The sequence below is a fragment of the Mytilus trossulus genome, unplaced genomic scaffold (genome assembly GCF_036588685.1).
Source record: "Mytilus trossulus isolate FHL-02 unplaced genomic scaffold, PNRI_Mtr1.1.1.hap1 h1tg000050l__unscaffolded, whole genome shotgun sequence".
Taxonomy (NCBI): Eukaryota; Metazoa; Mollusca; class Bivalvia; order Mytilida; family Mytilidae; genus Mytilus; species Mytilus trossulus.
In genome coordinates, this window is record NW_026963292.1 from 4,743,147 (window position 1) to 4,769,067 (window position 25,921).

At 34.8% G+C, this 25,921-nt stretch overlaps 2 protein-coding genes across 2 annotated transcripts; one reads left to right on the forward strand and one right to left on the reverse strand.

Moving 5' to 3' along the window:
* Positions 1–4,240: 4,240 nt before the first annotated feature.
* LOC134699267 (uncharacterized) lies at positions 4,241–17,046 on the reverse strand. The gene is made up of 2 exons (XM_063560873.1): positions 16,993–17,046; positions 4,241–4,696 (listed from the first exon to the last, which is right to left on the reverse strand). The coding sequence occupies exon 2, from the start codon at positions 4,686–4,688 to the stop codon at positions 4,350–4,352; it is 339 nt and encodes a 112-aa protein (XP_063416943.1). The 5' UTR covers positions 4,689–4,696; positions 16,993–17,046; the 3' UTR covers positions 4,241–4,349.
* LOC134699371 (uncharacterized protein DDB_G0290685-like) lies at positions 9,418–25,679 on the forward strand. The gene is made up of 2 exons (XM_063560975.1): positions 9,418–9,445; positions 23,269–25,679. The coding sequence occupies exons 1-2, from the start codon at positions 9,418–9,420 to the stop codon at positions 25,677–25,679; spliced, it is 2,439 nt and encodes an 812-aa protein (XP_063417045.1).
* The last annotated feature ends 242 nt before the right edge of the window (positions 25,680–25,921 follow it).

A 25,921-nucleotide genomic window follows, 5' to 3' on the forward strand; every position in this document is an offset into this window, starting at 1 on the left:
ATATTATTATAGTAAAGTTATTATTTCGTCCAATTTGTCTATAAATATAGCCTAGAATGTAAACAATGTATTACTTATATCATATTCATAACATAGACAATAGGGGATAAAATTACAATTTTATTGAAAAAAGCGCAAATGATATTAATTTTCTTTAGTTTGCATGAAGACGAACTCTCCTTTCCAACCTCTTCTAACTTTCATGAGTCGGACTTCCTTAAGTCATTTGCCATAAACAAAGGAGATTAAAGAAGTCAGATCATTCAATTGCACATTCAGATACATCGATGATCTTCTTTTCATTAACAATCCAATCTTTTCTGATTGGGTTCCACTGAATTTTTTTTCAAGAACTAGAAAGTGAAGAACATCAGACACGGCTTCCTCCGTTTCATTGTCAGACTTATATCTCGAATTTTAAATTAGCGGTCATCTCAGTACCATAATCTATTACGAACGATACGATTATTTTTTTGAAATTTCCCCCATCGTGAAAGTAATATACCAACTTCACCTGCACATGGAATATACATTTCCAAACTCATTCGGTATTCTACAGCTTGCAGCTGCTACAAAGATTTAAAAAACAGTCCCAGAAATTTGAAGAACACGGAATATATCAAAGAACGTCGCGTCCTTTTTCTAACAACGCTCATCAGAAGATACCAAGAATTGCGTACCAACTTCACAAATAAGACATGACGGTCGTGAAGTATAAATTCTTGGAACTGACCTTGTTTTCATCTTTATTATAAAAATTTGATATGATTGGCAATGAGACAACTCTCCACAAGAGACCAAATGACACAGAAATAAACAATCACAGGTCACCGTACGGCCTTCAACAATGAGCAAGTACGTGTTATAGTGTTCTATATATACCTTTGTACATCATGTATCTCTACTGTTAAGTCCATTTTTGGTAAAAGTAAAATAACAAAAGTACCGAACTACAATGAAAATTTAAAACGAAAAGTTCCTCATAAAATGGCTAAATCAAAAGCTTAAACACTTCAAACGAATGAAAAACAACTGCATGCCACATTCCTGACTTGGTACAGGCATTTTCTTATGTAGAAAAAGGTAGATAAAATCTGGTTTTATAGCTAGCTAAACCTCTCACGTGTTTGACGAGGCATACAATTCCATTGCATTGACAACAATGTGTAAACAAAACAAACAGACAAAATACGAAAAAACATGTCACAAATAAGGGTACAAACGTCAACATTGTGTTATAATTTTAATCAAAACATAAAAAAACGGAATATTTTTGTTATTTTACTTTTTATCCCATTAAAGAACTGCCCTACTTCATCAATTTTGTTCTCGCATCATCAATTGTCTGTTGACATTCATATCTCAGTGTAACAACATGATGTTGTAAGTTCCCTCCTGTATATGATTTTGCTAAAAAGCCAAGGAGTGATTGTATCCAAAAAAAAAGTTGAAGAAGCCAATCTCAAGACATTTGTCATTGATATTAACCACAAAAACTGTTAAGCAGTCGTACCATGCTTAAATCAATAGAAATGATGCGAAAGGTTTAAATAATACACCGAAAGGATGAGAGAAACCACAAACAAACAAAAAATACTGAACATTACAAACAGTTCACACTACTCATCAATACAAACGTATCCGAAAGAAAGAAAACATATGTGAACAAAGGCAAACAATAAAGACCGTAACAAGGTAAAGTAAGCTCGATGTGGTACAGGCACAGCATTTGATGTAGTAACACAAGTATAACGTGCGTAAAACCTCCCTCTTATTTTGACCGTTTACTTTCAGTAATCGTAACGTTGTGTACACGTTTTAAAAATTAAAAAAAAAGTCAATTATGGTGAGAATGTTTGCATGCAAATATAAAGACGTAAACAAAACATCAAAAGTCATGAAATATTGATGAGCAAGATATGTTATGTTATTGACAGGAAAACGGACCAAATTGAAAAATTTCAAATGATCGGACTACTGATATCGAAACTTACAAGAGGGAGCTAAAGCAAATTTCATTTTATTATTATATATTTACCAGCTGATATACTACTATGTGCGATTTATATTTATTTAGTTATACATAAAGAAAGAAAATATGAAGAGTCAACAGATTTATAATTTAGAAAGATCCCCAATACCATTTATGTCGTTGATAACAATCTAATTTTATAGTTTACAAAAACGCTTGAAAGAACTTCTGCAATTGAACAGATCGAAAACACTATGTATGACCTTAGGTGCTTCAGAAGTATAAATACAACGTTTTTGCTCAAATAATGGAACCCATTGTCTTTTTCGTGACTTATATCAAAACAAAATCGACGATAACACTCATTCGCTGATTTTGACATTAAGGACGATTGCTTAACGTGATTTGCTGTGCATATTTTTTATTGAGTCTGTATAACTTTTACGATGAGCAACACACATTACAAAAATGGTAAACATCGTAACTATAGGGCAACAACTCATCTAAGAAGTCATCTGACATTTTTGATGAAAATGAAAAATAGGTAGATCGATCTTAGCTTTTTGAACATGTTTGACCCTAACAGATTTTCTCTATATACGGGTTTTCAAAATAATAGACAAAATTTGAATACAACCCCTATGTTCTATCATTAGCCACATAGGTCAGGTTGGTTAGCCGGCGGGGGACAGGACGCATGTTAAAACTAGATACCCCAACGATGATTATGTCCAAGTTTGGTAAGATTTGGCACAGTAGTTTCTGAGGAGAAGATTTTTGCAAAAGTCAACGGACGACGACTGACACCAGGTACTGACAAAAGCTCACTTGGCCCTTTGTGTGAAGAGAGCTTAAAAGGAATAACGAATTGAACTCCGAAACATAATTATGTGCCTGCCACATGCTAGGCACTTCTGTAGTGGTTATCGGTTTTACATCTGTCTGGTGTATGTTTAATTCTTCTTTGGTGTAACATGTTGACGGCAGATGTTTTTATTGTCGGTTGTAGCAGGTCCACGAAAGGTCAGAAGTGGCCCTAAGATTTCATTATTTTTAAATCAGGTTAAAATACTTTCTTCGTTTTTTGACAACATCTCCAACATGAGCTTTACTTTGAAAATAATGGTAAATTTTGTGAGAAAATATGTTTACTTTAAATTTTAAATAGATCATGTAAAATCCAAATTGTAACGTGTTTATGTTTTAAATTGAAGTCCATAGTTAAGTTAACAGGAACTTTGTTCTGGTCCTTATCTTTTCTTTAATAGCATCGATTTAGAGCTTGGCATTTCGTTCATCGTACATATACTTTTCTATTGGTGAAGACTGTACGTTGATTTTCGATTGGTTTTTTTTATCTTTTAATGACTTTTGAATGCGGGTTCATTGGTGTATACCCATGTCTTTAAATCTAGTATTCCTATCATTTATAAATCTATTTGAAACTGCACGGATATATTTGACATCTGTGTATATTATCAATTCGAATAAATCTTAAAAATATGACATAATACTGTCAAAACATTCAATAATACAAACATGTATGATTTTGGGAAGATTATTGAAATCTAAAGAGTGTTTTTGTGTTAAATTATTCAATGTTATATTGGTGTTTCGTGTTAAAATTATTTATATAATCATGATAATTCCCTTTCAAGCAATTAATTATAGGCGACCAAAAATGACAATATAACAATGTTATTCGATGAGTATTATCATGATTATTGTAACTGGATTGATTAAGAAAATTAATGTTTTTAGAGAAAAGAAAGATGTATACCAGCACCCACAAACATGTTTGATTGATTGATAGCTTTATTTTTAACATCCCATTGCAAATATTTCACGTGTATTCGCGGCTAAACAATTTTACCAAAATTTCAATAAGTTGCTTCTGCATATGTGGAACGACCAGGATAAAAAGCAGAAATTTTCGAATGCCACTAGAAAATGAAGGTATGTTGAATAGGGTCAGACATTTAATTTTTCCTTGCAATATACCACTTCCATATCACACACAGTTGTTGTTATGGGTTATAACGTACCATGCATCTTTCCCTACACGAGGAGCGGACTTAATGTCGTTTTTCTTATTAGACATTATTGCATATTTATACAATTTATCTTGTTGGCATGAGCTTTACAGTCGGATTGGAGTAATCAAAAAATTACCATATTTCTATAAATAGGTCAATTCTAAAAAAAAAAAGATGCGTAGATACATTAGTACGTGTCAAAAGTTAAATATGGCAATCAAACAAGATGACAAGGAATTGATTATTTGTATTATATTAAAGCATCTATAAAGAGACCTTTTTTAAACCAACAGTCTTTGAATATGAATGACAGTCTGTTTCTCATTTAACTATTGAAATTGTTACTTCTTTCTGTCTATAGCATACACACAACCTTGCTTTCCTTGAGGGATGTTGCTTTGTTTTTGAACATTGTGTGGATGATTGGCTGGTAATGCGCCAAGAAGACGGTTTTCCGCTTCCCTGAGGTCGTTAGTACCTGTCCTAGCATACAGCACATCAGAGTTGTTGTAGCTTGAAGAATAATTCCATAATCTCTCCTGGGGACTGTCGTGACTCGATGCTCCAACCCTATATCGGTTAGGATCATCGGTGACTTTTTGAACCAAGTCATCCATTCCGACTTCCTGAGATTTACAGCCAGAAGCGCCGCCCACATATACTTGTCTTTGTGAAGCCATGTTGATCTCTGAAAATTAAACATAGGTCTTGAACTAACGCTCACGTATAAATATATGCTTTATTTCTATAATTTATTTATTTATTAATGTGGGTTTTTTTTGGGGGGCGGGGGTATTATTTTTTTTTAGAGTTTTTTTTCTGATATCCAGGTAATATTTTATTGTTTAAATAGTTTCACATTTTGTCATTTCGGGGCCTGATGTAACTTACCACATGATACATGATTGGAGGCCGAACGGTTCAGTTGATCATTGATCGTTGGCAATCATACTACATCTCCTAATTAAATAATGGACGTAAAAATTCAAACAAATTTCTGAGGAGCGATTTTTTTTAACGAGAATAAGAAACAAATTATAAAATTATAAATTAAAAGTTGCTCTTTCCCTTATGAATCGTCAAGCAGACTTGTTTTAATCAAAATGATGGAGGCCCTATATATGAAATATGATACATAGAATGCTAGGGTATGCTTTTTTGTAACAGTTTTCGTCTTTTTCCTGTATTCTTTAACTATAACTAATAAAGTTTAAAGTATATTGGTATTCCGTCTTTGAATCACTATAACACGGAAAACGCCCGGTTATATTTGTAGTTATTATTTCATAAACCGTATCTATGTTTTCAGGTGTAAAGTTGTCAAGATACCAATAAGAGTTTTTCATTTGTCAAAATTAGTTGCAACCTGCTAATTGTATGTATGACTGCACCAATATAAGCCTCAATTAACACGGTCATATTAGCTTTGTGTAATCTTATATTTTGGGAAAATGTAAAATTGTGCATTTCAAAATTCCATGGAAAATATTGCATGTCGTTAAATCAAAATCAGTCATGATCAGTCGATAACATACTTCATGTGTATTACATTTAAAGAGTTTAAAAACCTTTGCGTGTAGTTTTCATTGTTATTTAACACCCAATCTATAATCTATAATCCACAACGTACCAAAAACAACCAGGGACTTACGTAGTCGTAATTCAAAATCTCTTGTCAATCGTAAAGTTGTTTTATCCGAGAAGAAAATGACAAATTAAAACACAGTTTCGAAGGCATTAATCTTTTTTATTGACAGAAATATGACAACAAGACATTGATACTACATAGTCCTTTAAGGTGGTATGGGTGTCTTTCTCCATTTCGGATTGTAAAAAAAAGAGAACCAAAGGTCCAGATTTTTCATCAAGTTAGCAAAATTTGATGCAGGAATGCAGATATTTAATGTGAATTTTCATTTAAAAAAACCAATTTATAAGAATATAAATTATAAATATTAATATTTTTACAAATGTTAATTATTTTTGGTTGTTTTTAAATTGTTTTTGAATTGGTATTTTAAGGGGAGGTAACTCTAAAACAGTGCATTTTCTGAAGGATTCTGTATGGAATTTTCCTATTTTGTATTTTAGCCGGAAAAAAAACATACGGTGACCCTATCTTTTTTTATATATATTCTCAAAGCAGTGTCTGAAAGCTATCTTTTCCTGAAGTATATAACAATTCTATCATTTTGTTTAGCTTTTAATCACAAATTGGTGTCTTTTCCTGTAATATCCATACAAAAAATTTCATTTTGTCACAACCTGTAGCGCGGGGACCTATCATTTTTATTATATTTTTCAACATGTATCAATAGATACTACATTTTGGCAAAGTATGAACAAATTCTATCATTTCTATTTTAGACTCCCATACTGGTATACCTTAATCATTTGGTGTGCATTAACAAAATTTCTCTAACTCTATGGAAATTTATCCCTTTCCGAACCCATTGTATAAAAAAATTTAATCAACGTGTGGTTGCTGGTGATCTCAAAAGATCATTGGATGATTTTGAGGGTCATGACCTTTTTAGCTAACTGAATGAATCAAAATACGATAACAGGTGTTAATGAAATTGACAACTTCGTGCAATGTGAAAGGCACTCGAAGGGGATTTTCGGTTAACAAAAAAAAAAAATGTCTTTTTAATCATCAGAGAAACAGATTCTTACATAGTTACTCGTGGAGGCGGCTCGGACTTTAAAATTGATAATTTAACTATCTCGATTGGATAAATCCGATAATCCACTGGTATCAATGTAAGAATCTATATATATCATTATTCCAATAACGATTTTGAATTTTTATCCACCAAACCAGAGACATATAAAATCTTTTCTCACCAAACCAATAAAAACGTATGGCTAAGAATAACATGCAGGCATTTTGATAAATTGAAGGACCATTTATGATATAACATAAATGCTCTTTTCATAAGAAATCACATTTTGTTAATAAAATTTATTTTATAAGGAAAATTAGTCTCCTTTGAAACGGAACTAACTTGTTTAAAATATACTCAAACAGAAAAAAATACTAATCGATTAATGTAAATTTCTTATGAAGGTCAGTTCACTAAGTTAAGAAATGAATGATCATTGGTATTCTATTCAAAAAATGCATTTCATTGAGAAATTATCACCAGCTGATTTTATGAGGAAAACAAGTCCCCTCTGACACGGAATTAACTTGTTAAAAATTTACTCAAACAGAATATCTACTAATCGATTAACGTAAATTTCTTATGAAGGTCTGTTAATGCTCTTCAACTTCGTAATTTTTTTGGCCTTTTTAACTTTTTCGAATTCGAGCGTCACTGATGAGTCTGTTGTAGACGAAACGCGCGTCTGGCGTATATATAAATTTAGTCCTGGTATCTATGAAGGTCTGTTTACTAAATTATGAAATACATGATCATTTGCATTCTATTCAAAAAAAGAGTTTCATTGTGAAATTATCATTAGGTGATTGCTTTTTTACATTCATTACGTACTATATATATTCTAAAGATTTAAATACATGTTACAGAATTCCGGTTTTATAAATAAAACGCATATATTGTATTTTAGTTAAATGAGAAAAAGCAGTTTGAAATATGTTATACTATTATTCTTCATATTTAAATCTCTATGTTAATTGTAAAGAAAGTACCGAAAATGTTCCATTCTAGTTTTAGATACTGCTGAACTTAAGAACATGAATTTCATTTTCAATGCAATTATTTAATTAATCTTTGTTGCTTTGTCATGGGATACTTTTGGTAAATTAATCTCAACAATCTGTTTCTGTCAATTATCTATTCAAAATGACAACATTCACACCTATGTATCCTTGATACTTAAATGATCTCAGGTATAATTCAAATGAATTGTCTTACAAAATATTCATCAGTTGGAGAAATAAACAATGTATATCCGAAATAATAAACACCACAATTCACACAAATGTTTTGATGAAATTAGTGTTGCACTTTTAAAGTTGAATAAAATTGACAAATATTTTCAGTTTTGCATCATAAAATAATTTGGTGTAAAACATTGTTCGGAAACAATCGCAACTATTAATAAATGAAATAAGTTCGAAAAATATACCGATAGAATTTTCATTTAATTCACTTCTCGATTCGTGGTGATTAGCTTAGAAAAAAGGTTATCTGCGCGCTTTTGATTACGTAAAAAAAATCGACAGTTATAATGCCTAACACTATTTTTTCAGGTAGACGAAATTGACCTTAAAACGATCGTATTCCATTTTGATGTCCAAAAATAGGCAGATCGGAAATGTTTTGACTTTATTTACTTCCTCTTAGTTTATTACCTTTCATATATTTAATTTCATTGATACAACATTATGTTGACTCGTCCAGTGTCCAGTTTGAAGTTTCAATTAAGCTACCGAACACATGCATGCACGTTTTGATTAATCAATAGTGATGTTGACAAGAATTTTAAACAGTTTGATACGTAAACTAAAAACAACTCAATCCAACCAAAGTGCCTAATATTCAATATTAATGACCAGTCACAATCATTTAAGGAATTAGGAGTAAAATTGGTAGGGAGAAAAGATTTGCTATAATTTCATAAGCATTTCGTTCTATATAGGTATATTTTATGGATCGTTCATTTGCGTATATAAGGCTTTTAAAAGTTTGGACTTCTAAAGTGTACATAATTAGTGACTTTATACAGAAAATTCGCTTTTTTAGAACAATGAATGTTTCACAAATAGTCCGCTACTACAAAGTCAAATAATTTCTTAAAACACGGCAAAAAAACCATTCTAATTGATATAGTGGTATTGTCATAAATTGCGTTTGAACGAACAGATGTATAGCAAACATCGAATTCCCTCACTAAATGTTAGCACACGCTATATGAGGTAAAAGTGTCAGGCCCCGTATGCATAGAACATCTCAACTTAAGTGTTCCTTAAGTGTAACTTAGATTTCACTAAGGATTTCCTTAGTTAAGTTAAACTCTTGAGTCATATGCATAAAAATACTTAAGTCGTCACTTAACTGAGGAATTCTAAACCTTTCTGTACTTACTGTATGCTATATTTTAGCTCATCGCATGTGCTCCTTCGTGTGAAAGTTGTAATGAATATCTACTGTGATTGATAAATACATAGTTTTATTAAAAGCTGGGTTTAAATTGATATTGGTGTGTAAAAATCATGGATAAGCATAGGAAGAAAAATGTCCATGTTTATCCATCAAAAAATACCAGTTTTATTTGCCAAAGTTGTATAAATTTCTAAAATTCAAAATTGAAACAGATATTAATGAATTAATTTATTAACTAAAACAATATTTTTGTCACAATATAACAGAAAAGTTATATTTCAACAGTCTTTTCCTTTGAGGTCAATTTCTGACACGCACATTTTCAAGTCAGTCGTCAATGGCGGTGGACGCACAAGGAGAATCGGGTAGGTCTTTATTTCCTAAATTAATCGTAAATATTCCGCCGGTTAATATTGTAGCATTGGTAAATATGTTCATATCTGATAGAGGATTTCTTGATAAAGTTGTGCTGACATTCGAGACTTGGCAGGAGGGGCCCTTTGACAGAAATCCATTTATACTTGCGGTGGCTATACCTTTTAAAGTTGATCAAAAGGCACGCCTTTGTGCATCTGACGATTTCAAATGCTGTATTTATACATGAGATTAAAATTAATACTGGGTGACAATCTTGTTGCGTTTGTAAAATGTATTGGAAACCTTGGTGGTATATTGGTAATTACGCCTATTTGTTTTTATAGGAGAATGGGGTTCGATTCCTCTACCTCTGGTATAATGGTCGATGTGAAGAATCTTTTAATTTGGCCAGCCGGCAATAGTTCAGTTCGAATTCGTTGTTAACCGGAATACCATATCCCCCTTTTAACCCTCTACTGACAAACTCGTACGGGTCTAAGGCACAAGTGCTATAGGCCATTTCAAAGTCAATAAGTACCTCTTCCTCTGGTATCAATGCCCACGTGGAGAATCTCTTCGTTTGGCCAGCCGGCAATAGTTCATTTTCGAATTTGTGATATACCAGGGTACCCCCCTTATCCTTTCCTGACTAACTCGTACGGGTCTAGGACATAAGTGCTCTGGGCCATTTTATAGGCCATACCAACCCCTACCTCTGGTATGATGGTCGATTTGGAGAATATCTAAGTTTGGCCAGCCGGCAATAGTTCAGTTCGAATTCGTTGTAAACCGGAATACCATATCCCACCTTTTAACCCTCTACTGACAAACTCGTACGGGTGTAGGGTACAAGTGCTATGTGCCATTTTAAAGGCAATAAGTACCTCTTCCTCTGGTATCATTGCCCACGTGGAGAATCTCTTAGTTTGGCCAGCCGGTAATAGTTCATTTTCGAATTTGTGATATACCAGGGTTCCCCCCTTATCATTTCCTGACTAACTCGTACGGGTCTAGGGCATAAGTGCTATCAGCCATTTTATAGGCAATACCAACCTCTACCTCTGGTATGATGTTTGATGTGGAGAATCTGTTAGTTTGGCCAGCCGGCAATAGTTCAGTTCGAATTCGTTGTTAACCGGAATACCATATCCCCCCTTTTAACCCTCTACTGACAAACTCGTACGGGTCTAGGGTACAAGTGCTATGAGCCATTTTAAAGGCAATAAGTACCTCTTCCTCTGGTATCATTGCCCACGTTTGAGAATCACTTCGTTTGGCCAGCCGGCAATAGTTCATTTTAGTATTTGTGATATACCAGCTGGGTACCCCCCTTATTCTTTCGAGACTTACTCGTACGGGTCTAGGGCATAAGTGCTCTGAGCCATTTTATAGGCAATACCAACTTTTACCTCCGGTGTGATGGTCGATGTGGAGAATATCTTAGTTTGGTCAGCCGGCAATAGTTCATTTTAGAATTTGTGATATACCAGGGTACCCCCTTATCCTTTCTAGACTATCTTGTACGGGTCTAGGGCATAAGTGCTCTGTGCCATTTTATAGGCAATACCAACCTCTTCCTCTGGTATGATGTTAATGTGGAGAATCTCTTAGTTTGGCCAGCCGGCAATAGTTCAGTTAGAATTCGTTGTAAACCAGAATACCATATCCCCCCTTTTAACCTTCTACTGACAAACTCGTACGGGTGTAGGGTACAAGTGCTATGTGCCATTTTAAAGGCAATAAGTACCTCTTCCTCTGGTATCATTGCCCACGTGGAGAATCTCTTCGTTTGGCCAGCCGGCAATAGTTCTTTTTCGAATTTGTGATATACAAGGGTACCCCCCTTATCCTTTCCTGACTAACTCGTACAAGTCGAGGGCACAAGTGCTCTGAACCATTTTATAGGCAATACCAACCTCTACCTCAGGTATTATGGTTGATTTGGAGAATCTCTTAGTTTGGCCAGCCGGCAATAGTTCAGTTCGAATTCGTTGTAAACCGGAATACCATATCACCCCTTTTAATCCTCTGCTGAAAAACTCGTACGGGTGTAGGGTACAAGTGCTATGTGCCATTTTAAAGGCAAAAAGTACTTCTTCCTCTGGTATCATTGCCCACGTGGAGAATCTCTTCGTTTGGCCAGCCGGCAATAGTTCATTTTCGAATTTGTGATATACCAGGGTTCCCCCCTTATCCTTTCCTGACTAATTCGTACGGGTCGAGGGCATAAGTGCTCTGAACCATTTTATAGGCAATACCAACCTTTACCTCTGGTATGATGTTTGATGTGGAGAATCTCTTAGTTTGGCCAGCCGGCAATAGTTCAGTTCGAATTCGTTGTATACCGGAATACCTTATCCCCCCTTTTAACCCCCTACTGACAAACTCGTACGGGTCTAGGGTACAAGTGTTATGGGCCATTTCAAAGGCAATAAGTTCTTCTTCCTCTGGTATCATTGCTCACGTGTATAATCTCTTCGTTTGGCCAGCCGGCAATAGTTCATTTTCGAATTTGTGATCTACCAGGGTACCCCCCTTATCATTTCCTGACTAACTCGTACGGGTCTAGGGCATAAGTGCTATGGGCCATTTTATAGGCAATACCAACCTCTACCTCTGGTATGATGGTCGATTTGGAGAATCTCTTAGTTTGGCCAGTCGACAATAGTTCAGTTCGAATTCGTTGTAAACCGGAATACCATATCCCCCTTTTAACCCTCTACTGACAAACTCGTACGGGTCTAGGGTACAAGTGGTATGGGCCATTTTAAAAGCAATAAATACCTCTTCCTCTGGTATCATTGACCAAGTGGAGAATCACTTCGTTTGCCCAGCCGGTAATAGTTCATTTTAGAATTTGTGATATACCAGGGTACCCCCCTTATTCTTTCCAGACTTACTCGTACGGGTCTAGGGCATCAGTGCTCTGAGCCATTTTATAGGCAATACCAACTTCTACCTCTGGTATGATGGTCGATGTGGAAAATATCTTAGTTTGGTCAGCTGGCAATAGTTCATTTTAGAATTTGTGATATACCAGGGTACCCCCCTTATCCTTTCTAGACTAACTCGTACGGGTCTAGGGCATAAGTGATCTGTGCCATTTTATAGGCAATACCAGCCTCTACCTCTGGTATGATGGTTAATGTGGAGAATCTCTTAGTTTGGCCAGCCGGCAATAGTTCAGTTCGAATTCGTTGTAAACCGGAATACCATATCCCCCCTTTTAACCTTCTACTGACAAACTCGTACGGGTCAAGGTTACAAGTGCTATGAGCCATTTTAAAGGCAATAAGTTCCTCTTCCTCTGGTATCATTGCCCACGTGGTGAATCTCTTTGTACGGCCAGCCGGCAATAGTTCATTTTCAAATTTGTGATATACCAGGGTACACCCCTTATCCTTTCCTGACTAACTCGTACGGGTCTAGGGCATAAGTGCTATGAGCCATTTTATAGGCAATACCAACCTCTACCTCTAGTATGATGGTTGATGTGGAGAATCTCTTAGTTTGGCCAGCCGAAAATAGTTCAGTTCGAATTCGTTGTAAACCGGAATACCATATCCCCCTTCTAACCCTCTACTGACAAACTCGAACGGGTCTTGGGTTCAAGTGCTATGAGCCATTTTAAAGGCAATAAGTACCTCTTCCTCTGGTATCATTGCCCACATGGAGAATCTCTTCGTTTGGCCAGCCGGCAATAGTTCATTTTGAGTTTGTGATATACCAGGGTACCCCCCTTATCCTTTCTAGACTAACTCGTACGGGTCTAGGGCATAAGTGCTCTGGGCCATTTTATAGGCAATACCAACCTCTACCTCTGGTATGACGGTCGCGATCGATGTGGAGAATCTCTTAGTTTTGCCAGCCGGCAATAGTTCAGTTCGAATTCGTTGTAAACCGGAATACCATATCCCTCCTTTTAACCCTCTACTGACAAACTCGTACGGGTCTAGGGTACAAGTGTTAAGAGCCATTTTTTTTAGGCAATAAGTTTCTCTTCCTCTGGTATTATTGCCCACGTGGAGAATTTCTTCGTTTGGCCAACCGGCAATAGTTCATTTTAGAATTTGTGATATACTAGGGTACCCCCTTATCCTTTCCAGACTAACTCGTACGGGTCTAAGGCATAAGTGCTCTGGGCCATTTTATAGGCAATACCAACTTCCACCTCTGGTATGATGGTCGATGTGGAGAATCTCTTAAGTTGGCCAGCCGGCAATAGTTCAGTTCGAATTCGTTGTAAACCGGAATACCATATCCCCCCTTTTAACCCTCTACTGACAAACTCGTACGGGTCTAGGGTACAAGCGCTCAGAACCATTTTAAAGGCAATAAGTACCTCTTCCTCTGGTAGCATTGCCCACGGGGAGAATCTCTTTGTTTGGCCAGCCGGCAATAGTTCATTTTCGAAATTGGGATATACCAGGGTACCCTCCTTATCCTTTCAAGACTAACTCGTACGGGTCTAGGGCATAAGTGCTATGAGCCATTTTATAGGCCATACCAACCTCTACCTCTGGTATGATGGTCGATGTGGAGAATCTCTTAGTTTGGCCAGCCGGCAATAGTTCAGTTCGAATTCGTTGTAAACCGGAATACCATATCCCCCCTTTTAACCCTCTACTGACAAACTCGTACGGGTCTAGGGTACAAGTGTTGAGAGCCATTTTTAAGGCAATAAGTTCTTCTTCCTCTGGTATTATTGCCCACGTGGAGAATCTCTTCTTTTACCCAGCCGGCAATAGTTAATTTTCGAATTTGTGATATACCAGGGTACCCCCCCCCCCCCTTATCCTTTCCTGACTAACTCGTACGGGTCTAGGGCATAAGTGTTCTGGGCCATTTTATAGGCAATACCAACCTCTACCTCTGGTATGATGGTCGATGTGGAGAATCTCTTAGTTTGGCCAGCCGGCAATAGTTCAGTTCGAATTCGTTGTAAACCGGAATACCATATCCCCCCTTTTAACCTTCTACTGACAAACTCGTACTGGTCAAGTGTACAAGTGCTATGGGCCGTTTAAAAGGCAATAAGTACCTCTTCCTCTGGTATAATTGCCCACGTGGAGAATCTCTTCGTTTGGCCAGCAGGCAATAGTTCATTTTCGAATTTGTGATATACCAGGGTACCCCCCTTATCCTTTCCTGACAAACTCGTACGGGTCAAGGGCATAAGTGCAATCAGCTATTTTATAGGCAATACCAACATCTACCTCTGGTATGATGGTCGATGTGGAGAATCTCTTAGTTTGGCCAGCCGGAAATAGTTCAGTTCGAATTCGTTGTAAACCGGAATACCATATCCCCCTTTTAACCTTCTACTGACAAACTCGTACGGGTCTAGGGCACAAGTGCTATGGGCCATTTTAAAGGCAATAAGTACCTCTTCCTCTGGTATTATTGCCCACGTGGAGAATCTCTTTGTTTGGCCAGCCGGCAATAGTTCATTTTCGAATTTGTGATATACCAGGGTACCCCCCCCCCCTTATCCTTTCCTGACTAACTCGTACGGGTTTAGGGCATAAGTGCTATGGGCCATTTTAAAGGCAATAATATAAATTGTTAATGTTAAGATAAATGACTGAGATTGGTCTCCGTTATTTTGAAGAATTATATGTCATTGAAATAGTACTTGACAGTTTTTATTTTTCTGTTGTTTTTATTTCTGCAATTAACTATGTTTCTATTTTTTCTGATCTGTTTAAATAGAAAATGCTGTCTGTTTTGTATGTTTTAGTTTCATGATTGGACTATATTTGTAGACAACGAACAACGAACAAATTATCGAATGCCCATATGACCATCAATTCTCTGTAATTCCTAAATTTCTATACTAGTATTCAATCATTTTTTTTATTTATTGTAGCTTACATTAATTCAATAATCACAAAATTTTAATAAGAACTGTTCTTTACTTTATTTGTTTGTTGTAATGTCCCATTAAATTTCTATATTTAATTATTTTTATTTCAACTTGTTATTGCTTCAGTTTACATTATTTCTCTTATCACAGAATGTTAAAAGACCATTACTTTGTTTTATATTTATGGAAGCATTTGCATTGTTTTTATTACATTTACAATGTTATTTAAAGACGCAGACCTAGAAGTCCTTGAAGAAGACCAAAAGTTAATTAAGTAAACGCGGACCTCGAAGAAGACACCCATTGACATGCCTGTTTGAAGTAATATCACATATACATAGGAACGTTATTTAATCATAGTTATCGTTCATAGTTTCTAACAACACTTCTTCGAACGCAAGTCATCTCATGAATATTATTGCCGGCTCATGAATATTATTGAAGGCTGGCCTCATGAATATTAACGCCGGCTGCTATCGACGGCTAGATCCACACTAGTGCCAGGGGGTCCTGGGGGTTCCGACGAACCCCCACTTGAAACAAAATAAGCACTATTAAAGTCAATGTTCTGTTCAAATTGTGACTGTTCATGAGTCCAAATACATCCCCCACCCCCCTTGGAATTTCCTGGCTACGGGCCTACGCATACACATCGAATACTATGTCAGATATTATAAGCAACACACCCTTCAAATAATGAATCGAGATTTTTATTTGGGAACACTCCGAAAATTAGAATATGTCTCTTGAGTTGCATTTATGGGACGCAAGTGAACGGGGCCCCTCTTATTGAATCATTTTTCATGCTATATGTATTTTACCATTTTTGTAAGTAGCACACGGTTGTATGTAATAAAATCTGATAACAATTGTTTACTTGAAGAAGTATGTAGTTCAAACCTGCAATTAACCAATGGATTTGCTAAAAAGATTGAACAGTTACTTGCTACATTAAATTTTTCACATGTTTGGAAAAATAATGATACTATTTCAAAAAGGCGTTTATTATATGCACTTTATACCAACCTTAAAGTTTATGATAGATATCTTAATTAAAATATTGAAAATATATTTTGTGATGATAAATCACGACAATTGTTTTAAAAAATAAGAGAAATAGTTCCCTTCTGTTAAATATGACTAATGAAGCCATATTTAAATTTTTGTATACGTGTGGCGAGACTGTTATAATTAGAATTATTGTTAAATTCATAAACAACATGTTCAATTCTAGGAATGCTTTATTGATTATTGAGTAACTTTGTGGTACCACCAATGTTTATTGTCTGTGGTATCAATTCTGTAATTTTGGATTTTAAACCAATAAAATATCTTATCTTATGATATATATCTTTAACATAACGTACTAGTTCTTTCGCCCTGTTTAAATAATTTCAAGCGGAATATTAGCCCTACATCGGGTTAAATAAAAGATGACGAGTTTTTTTTTTTTAATAATACAAAAATTATACAATAGTCAAACAAAAACTTATATGTTGGATTTGTTCACTCCTTCGTGTGAAATTAACGGTAAAAGTGAACAGAAAACAAAAGTAGAATGAAAAAGTCAATACTTAGCAATTATTGTAGATTCTTATATTTGAAATCTTTTGATATTATTCAATGTGCTAAATACGAATCAATTACATATGAAAAGTGCTATTGCAAACGTTTAAAACAATTGAATACCTGCTTTTAAACAAATCTGTCAAGTCAGGTGACACATGTATATTATCTGTCTCGTGACCAATTTACACTTTGTCCGGAGAGTACGTCATAAAAATCATTTATCGCGGTTGATTTGAAAATTACTGATACATGTTATGTGATATTGTCGTATTATTAATAAAGAAAACATAATGAAGTTCTAAATAAGTCATTCAAATTATATCGGTCACAAAGTTAATGTAAAGCATATGCAGCATGATGCGGGGTAACATGTTTATGTGTGCCTTACCCGCCCCTAATCTAGAACGGTAGATTCACATAACAATAAATAAACAAACTATAAAAATCAGCTGAAACAGGCTTGACTCATCAGGTCGATACAGAGAACACACAAAATAACTAACAACTTTTTCAAGAGGGACCAATTCGATAGTACTAAGTAAAATCACATAAATACTGAGCTAACATTTACTGAAAGCAATAGTTCAAAGCCAATAACAACTTTCTAATTTTTGGCATTTTGTAAAATGCCTGAAAACTTTAGGCATTTTAGAACAAGATTCTCTCATTATACATAATGACTAATTTTTACAGACAACGTTGAACAGCGGAGCAGTTCTATGTATGATAATTACTGAAATAAAAAACTAAGAGTAGAAATGATCAAGAATTATTTATATTATCTCAAATTGTATGGATGACAGAACTGATCAAAATATTTGTCCTGATTTTTAGCAAATACATTGATTGATGCAAAAATCTTGGTTAAGCACATCGACCACTTTTTGAAAAACCTGGATTATCATTTAATTTAATCAAACACTTTCATTACCATTTCTCATAAAAAAAAACCAAAAAAAAACCATCAACTTAACAGTCAACAACATTGTGTTTCGCAAGAAGCACACACGTCACACATGCATATCTTATTTTCATATGTTTTCTGAAGATTCAAAGTACATTATCACGATTAGTTTGACTTGTATCCTTTGGCTAATAGCTTTTAACAGACTGAAATCAGTGAATCAGATCTGCCCATAACAGGGGATGCATTTATGACAGGAGTTTACTTGAGGTCGAGAATATGAAGATACTCATATATTGGCATCACAACCATAAACCGCTTTGTATCGTGAAACCCATGCTATAGATGGGCAGTCATAATTCCTGTTCTTTATCCAGATTAATTCACTGCCTAAAATGTCCATTTGAATTATAACCAAATCGTTCTTTTCATAAAAATGCATGAAATATTTGATACTGAAATATAAAAATCCATTAATTATAAACAAACATCTTTTTCTCTGTTTCCTATGTTTCACTTCAGTGTTTTGAACCTGAACTTTAAAAAAAAGTTTGGAAAGTTTCTCCTCCTGTCACTTTGATAAAATGATCATAAAATTACTGCTATCTGAAATACATAATGAGTACATATATGTACTTAACGTAGTTTCACTAAAAAGAACAAATCATATGACATACAAACCTTCCCAGTTGGTTTTTGGAAAATAAATTAATTCTACAGAACCATTAGGTTTTTTTTCTTTGCAAGATATTGTGTCTTTGTCATATACATCGCAATGATATAATTTTTCAACAAATTGCCTGAAATTGAACAGGCATCTTGTGGAATTTTGTTTCAAACCGTTTCAGTCTTTTTACAAAATGACTAGGTAACTTTAGTCATTTTGTATAATGCCTGTCAAGGTTAGGCATTTTATAAATTGCCTGAAAATTCAGTCATTTTACAAAATGCCTAAATTTATTAAATGCCTGTTTCATATCTAAAAATAAATAAATATCAATTAGTGCACATAAAATTGATTTAAGTGTAAAGACGTATGTATTTAGTGTAAAGACGTCATACAAATTCTTGGAAAACAGGGAGACGGATTAATATAAGGGAAACGTTGTCTCCGAATCCCTTAGTATTTATGTTTCACTATATGTCATATACATGATTTCTTTAAATAAAATATGTTTAAAGTAAAATACTTAAAGTATGTTAGTAGGTTTGTTTACATCAATTTGTTGAATACTTGTAAATGCGAGGTTAGTATGTTTCCAGTATTAGAAATCGAAGTTCACAATAGGTTTTTCTAAGTGCAATCGGTAAAATGACATCAATATGTTACATTCATTACCAATGTAAGGCCATTGCGTCTTTCAAAACAAACCAACAAAAATTATATGAATTATCAACGTAAATAATTGTGCAAGTGCACATCAGTAAAAGTATGTCGCTCCTTTCAACTATTCACACAACGAATTTGAACATTTTGAATCACAAATAATGACTCATAAGGACTGGTGATGATCATTTGATGTTGTGAAATTGGGGATCGGGACGATGTTTGAAATGAACGTTCTGGTATGTTTATAACAAGTATCAGAACTACAAACTTGCCAAACGAAGAATGAATATCCGGCCCGTCTATAAAGAGAACAATGCAAGAAATGATTGGATAGAAGATAAATAAGACGAACTATCCACAAGTTAATATGGATATTGCATCCGTTCAAACATCCCCTTGCTGTTCCCCTCCCTTTTCCCTAAACAAATGCATAGTTTCCTTATTAAATTTTTTTTCTAAGCATCATATCGTGCTCTGGTAGAAAATATAACATTAAAAAGATAACAGGAACTAACAAAAATACAGTACAAAAGATTGCACCTCTCGCTATAACGCGGACTCATTTGAAATAGATGTACCGAAAGACAGCCAACAGCAAAAAGCATGCACATGCATGTTGCAGATAGTCCGAGTTGGTATGGCCCTTATGTGGTGGATTTAATAAGGTCTCACATGCACACCAACATACTGTTTTGCCTTTCTAAATCATATGTATGTCAAACGTAGAAAACAATTAATAAAGATCTGAACAGTGTATTTTTCGGCAAGAAGACCATTTTCTTACATGTAAACATAAAAAATGGAACATGAGTGTTTAAATTTGTTCGCTGTACATGTAACATAAACATAATAGAAACAAAGTACAAAAGTAAGAGTGCTTGCATCTAATGAAAGCCAGTCAAAAGCCAATATTTCACTTCAGTTCATAACTGTTTCTTTTCCATAATTATTTTTCAGTTGACACATGCAATCAACCCTTAAAGGGGCACTAGCTACAAGATACATAACAAAAATAAAATTAGAATCAAACAAACATAGAAAAATCCATTTGCACGAGGTCCATAAATTTATTTATGCTTATGTTTATGTTTTTTACATGTTATGAGAAAGTCTTGTTTTCGATGTCATCTCGATTATTAATTAGAAGGCGTCAAGACTTATATACACAGGAAACGAAGCTACATCTTATCGAGCACATGCCCTGTAATAAATTGTTTATCTTAGATTTGTTAGAATTTGAGTCAAATCGGTGATCATGAATTTGACAGCTAGATCTAGAGCCCCTTTTAGAAAATGATCATACGTTTGATATCAAGTTGGAATTTAAAGATATATAATACAGACACTCACCTGCATGAAATATTTCCCCTCTAATCCTAATATGAAAACAATCCTGTATCACGTAATTGCTGTCATATTGCTCTTGGCAGGTTACTTTAAACATATTTTATTTAAAAAAATCATGTACATGACATACATAGAGAATAATACATGGCAAAATCCGTATCATATGTCGTATCATCCCGAGACATCAATATCAGCCCGAGGGCCTTTAGGCCCGAGGGATGATATTGGTCGAGGGTGATACGGCATGTGATACGGATTTTGCCATGTATTATACGCTTTATCATATATTTCAACAGAAGAGTATTATAGTATATGAACTGTTTTCTGATCCAGAGCACTGGGTTACCTTCAGTTCTGCTTTTGTCTTGTTTCAAAGCTTTTTTAAATAACTGCTCAATTATTTATACGAAGCACCTAGGTTACCTTACAATCTGTTGTTTTGAAAATATTTTGTTTATTATTGTATATATTTAAGTGTTTTGTATTTTTTATAGTTGCATTGAGTGTGCCAAAAAATATGTTGTAAAAACTTGCTGTTCGTGACGTCACATACAATATGAAAACTTAATGTACGTGACGTTACATACCAAACAATGACGTCATTCAAAAAATTACCTATTTTTAGAAAAAAAATTCTTAAGCAAAAAAAACCCCTAAAAAACTGACTTAAGTTAAAAAAAAAAAAAAAAAAAAAAAAGGTATGCGATACGGGTTTTACCATGCGATACGGGGTATGCGATACGGGTTTAGCCATGCGATACGGGGTATGCGATACAGGGTAGGTGATACAGACTGGAAAAAAGAACCTTTATTAGATATATACAAAATAGCTGTATTTTGTACTAAATATATGATAAACATAAATATACAGTAATACGTTAATACAAAGCGATTCAGAAACAATGTTCCCCTAACAGGTTGAGTGCAACATGTACATTGATATCGATTAAACTAATGTTCATTTTATTGTAACATTATATGGTTTCATTCAAATCTTGGCAAATATTGTAGTGCATTTATTTTGGTTCTTTTACGATTGTAAGGTGAGTGTGACACCAATACCAAGATGCTACATTCAATTGCTTCTTTGTTAATGTAGGGTTGGTACTAGTCTACACTCGGTCGATTCCGTTCCTGCATACACGAGGGTACAGGATTCACCCGAGGATGTCGATTGTTATGTGAGTATGATTCCATTACCAAGATGCTACATTCAATGGCTTATTTGTTAATGTAAGGTTCGTTACTCGTCTTCACTCGGACGATTCCGTTCCTGCATATGCAAGTACCGGATTCATCCGAGGATTGTCGATTGTAATGTGAGTATATGACTCCATTACCAAGCTGTTGCATTCAATGTAAATCATGTAAGGTTAGTGTGTCTCTGGTACAAAAAAAAAATGAAATTCAGTTCATTTTCATTTATGTGTACATGCATGTACAAGAAGGCGTTACATTTTTGTGAATGTATGGTGATATGGTAATTTTTGGTTTTTAAACTAAGTACTTACTTACTTACTGCCCTTGTACGCCATCAAACTAAGTAAACCGTCGAAAAACAAGTACGCGGCATGTTGCAGCAGAAACGAAGTACATGTATAAAGAAACACTTTTCTAGGCTCATTGTCAATTATACAATAGTTTGAGACTTTTAAGCAATATTTACCATCGTTATCCAACTACTGTGACGCCATGAAAGTATTTGCAGTCTTGTTGATATTAGTCGTATTTTCTTGTTTCACTCAACAAGTCTTTGGACGGCCGAGTAAGTAATAACTTTATCATAATATTCAGTGACTTTTACGACGTTTTCTATCATTGAACTTGTGAAAGGAAAAGTTTCTCGAAAGATTTTTTTCAAATCCAGCATTTCAACACGGAGACTTGGCTCACACCGAACAACAAACTGTAAAGAGCACAAAAATTACTAGTGTAAAACCATTCAAACGAGAATACTAAAGTAGCTCGTAATGTGTAAACGCATCGTCTGTATATGATAACTGGACAGATTAACAATAACGGCTAGCTTGGTTTTAACCATATCTTGCCTTTTTTTCAAATGTGTATACAGTGTAACCTGCCTAATCTGACACCTGAGTATTCCAACATTCTGCTTTAACCGACAAACTTTCATGGTTCCAAAATATGCCTATCCTCGCAAACAAACTGAGTATTCCGACACCCTGCTTAATCCGACATTATTTTTTTTATATAAAAACCAAGGACATTGGAATTGTTTGATCATGTAATTGTAATTGGTATCTTAATATTATTCGAATTTCCGGTGCAGAAAAGTAAATCGTCCATAACAGATTTAAAAAAACACAAATCCAGGGAGCGATACGGCAATTGTTTTAGTTTCCAAAATCTAAATGTACATACTTAGACAAACGATGGAACGGAAAAAATGTAAAAGATTATTAGAAAATACGCCCATGTTTTGAAATGTAAATGCTTTGAATCGTTTTACATAATAAAAAAATACCGGTCAGTAGATATGAGGACATCGACGGGGTTCACAGTCAGAAGAATAAAATCATTGCCATGTATACGTGATACATACAGAAAATGGGACACAAAAACAAATACAGGCAAAAATAAATAAAGATATAAAATAGAAAATAAAAGTGTAAAAGTTTAAAGACTAGACAATCTAGAGCAAACTTTCAAAAGAATAGACAAATGGTTTAAAAAATGAAGAAAAAAAATACATGAATTGTCACATCCCTATTCAGACCCACTATATAACTATGTTGATAGCTGATACGTGATTGATGTATGTCTACATAATTTACAATCTCACTTCTATTTTAAGGAAATGTTCAAGGCGAAAATGATCAAGATGGAGTTGAAGATGGAAACAATCAAACTGTAAATATACAAGATGTGAATGCGGCAGGAAATGATCAAGGTGGAGATAATCAAGGAGAAGCTAACCAAGGAGGAGATAATCAAGGAAGAGATAAACAAGTTGGAGATAGTCAAGGTGGAGATAATCAAGTCAAAACAGATCAAGGCAACAATGATCAAGGTGTAGATAAACAAGGTGGAAATGAGGATGGAAATGTTCAAACTTTAAATGTTCAAGGTGTGAATGAGGGTGAAAATAATCAAGGTGGAGATAAACAAGGAGGTGATAATCAAGGTGGAGATAACCAAGGTGGAGATAATAAAGTTGGGGATCATCAAGATGGAGATAATCAAGGTGGAAATAATCAAGGAGGAGATAATCAAGGTGAAAATGAAGACGGAAATGTTAAAACTGTAAAGGTTCAAGATGGCAATAAACAAGGTGGAGATAATCAAGGTGGAGATAATCAAGGTGGAGATAATCAAGATGGAGATGGTAAAGGTGAAAAAGAAGATGTAAATGTTCCAACTGTAAAGATTCAAGGTAGAGATAAACAAGGTGGCGATAATAAAGGTGGAGTTAATCAAGGTGGAAATAACAAAGGAGGAGATAATCAAGGTGGAGATAACCAAGGAGGGGATAATCAAGGTGGAGATAATCAAGATGGAGATAATCAAGATGGAAATAAAGATGGACTTGTTGAAACTTTAAAGGTTCAAGGTGTGAATAAGGGTGGAAATGATCAAGGTGATGGTAAACAAGTTGGAGATCATCAAAGTGTAAAAAATCAAGGAGGAGATAATCAAGGTGGAGATAATCAAGGAGGAGATAATCAAGGTGGAGATAATCAAAGAGGTGATAATCAAGGCGGAAATAATCAAGGAGGAGATAATCAAGGTGGAAATAATCAAGGTGGAAATAATCAAGGTGGAAATAATCAAGGTGAAAATGAAGACGGAAATGTTCAAACTGTAAAGGTTCAAGGTGTGAATGAGGGTGGAAATGATCAAGGTGGAGATAAACAAGGTGGAGATCATCAAGGTGGAGATAATCAAGGTGGAGATAATCAAGGTGGAGATAAACAAGGTGGAGATAATCAAGGTGGAGATAATCAAGGTGGAAACAAGCAAGGAGGAAATAAGCAAGGTGGAAATAATCAAGGTGGAGATAATCAAGGTGGAAACAAGCAAGGAGGAAATAAGCAAGGTGGAAATAATCAAGGAGGAGATAATCAAGGTGAAAATGAAGACGGAAATTTTCAAACTGTAAAGGTTCAAGGTGGAGATAAACAAGATGGAGATAATCAAGGTGGAGATGATCAAGGTGGGGATAATCAAGGTGGAAATAACCAAGGAGGAGATAATCAAGGTGGAAATAATCAAGGTGGAGATAATCAAGGTGAAAATGAAGACGGAAATGTTCAAACTGTAAAGGTTCAAGGTGTGAATGAGGGTGGAAATCATCAAGGTGGAGATAATCAAAGTGTAAAAAATCAAGGAGGAGATAATCAAGGTGGAGATAACCAAGGTGGAGATAATCAAGGTGGAAGTAATCAAGGAGGAAATGCGCAAGGTGGAAATATTCAAGGAGGAGATAATCAAGGTGAAAATGAAGACGGAAATGTTCAAACTGTTAAAGTTCAAGGTGGAGATAAACAAGATGGAGATAATAAAGGTGGAGATAATCAAGATGGAGATGATCAGGGTGGGGATAATCAAGGTAAAGATGATCAAGGGGGAGATAATCAAGGTGGAGATAATCAAAGTGTAAAAAATCAAGGAGGAGATAATCAAGGTGGAGATAATCAAGGTGGAAATAATCAAGGAGGAAATAATCAAGGTGGAAATATTCAAGGAGGAGATAATCAAGGTGAAAATGAAGACGGAAATGTTCAAACTGTAAAGGTTCAAGGTGTGAATGAGGGTAGAAATCATCAAGGTGGAGATAATCAAAGTGTAAAAAATCAAGGAGGAGATAATCAAGGTGGAGATAATCAAAGTGTAAAAAATCAAGGAGGAGATAATCAAGGTGGAGATAATCAAGGTGGAAATAATCAAGTAGGAAATAATCAAGGTGGAAATATTCAAGTAGGAGATAATCAAGGTGAAAATGAAGACGGAAATGTTCAAACTGTAAAGGTTCAAGGTTTGAATGAGGGTGGAAATCATCAAGGTGGAGATAATCAAGGTGGGGATAATCAAAGTGTAAAAAATCAAGGTGGAGATAATCAAGGTGGAAATAATAAAGGTGGGGATAATCAAGGTAAAGATGATCAAGTTGGAAAGATCAAGGTGGAGATCAAAATGGAAATGACCAATGAGAAAATTAAAAAAGAACATGATCGTGTTGGAAAGGAAGATATAGCGCCACAGTAAAAAAAAACAGGAAATCTACTGAAACAAAAAAAACTTTCCTATCATGTATTTCCTTTTTATTTACTCTTGACGAATAAAAGTTAACAAATAGCTTACCCTACAATGCGTATCCACAACTGGAATTTGTTGAAAAAATAAGTACACTTGCATGTAAATGACAAATAATTAAAATTAAACTGTCAATTGTTCTTGAACAATTGAGAGGTCTTTCCTTTTGTAATGTAAAATACATGTTCCAACAG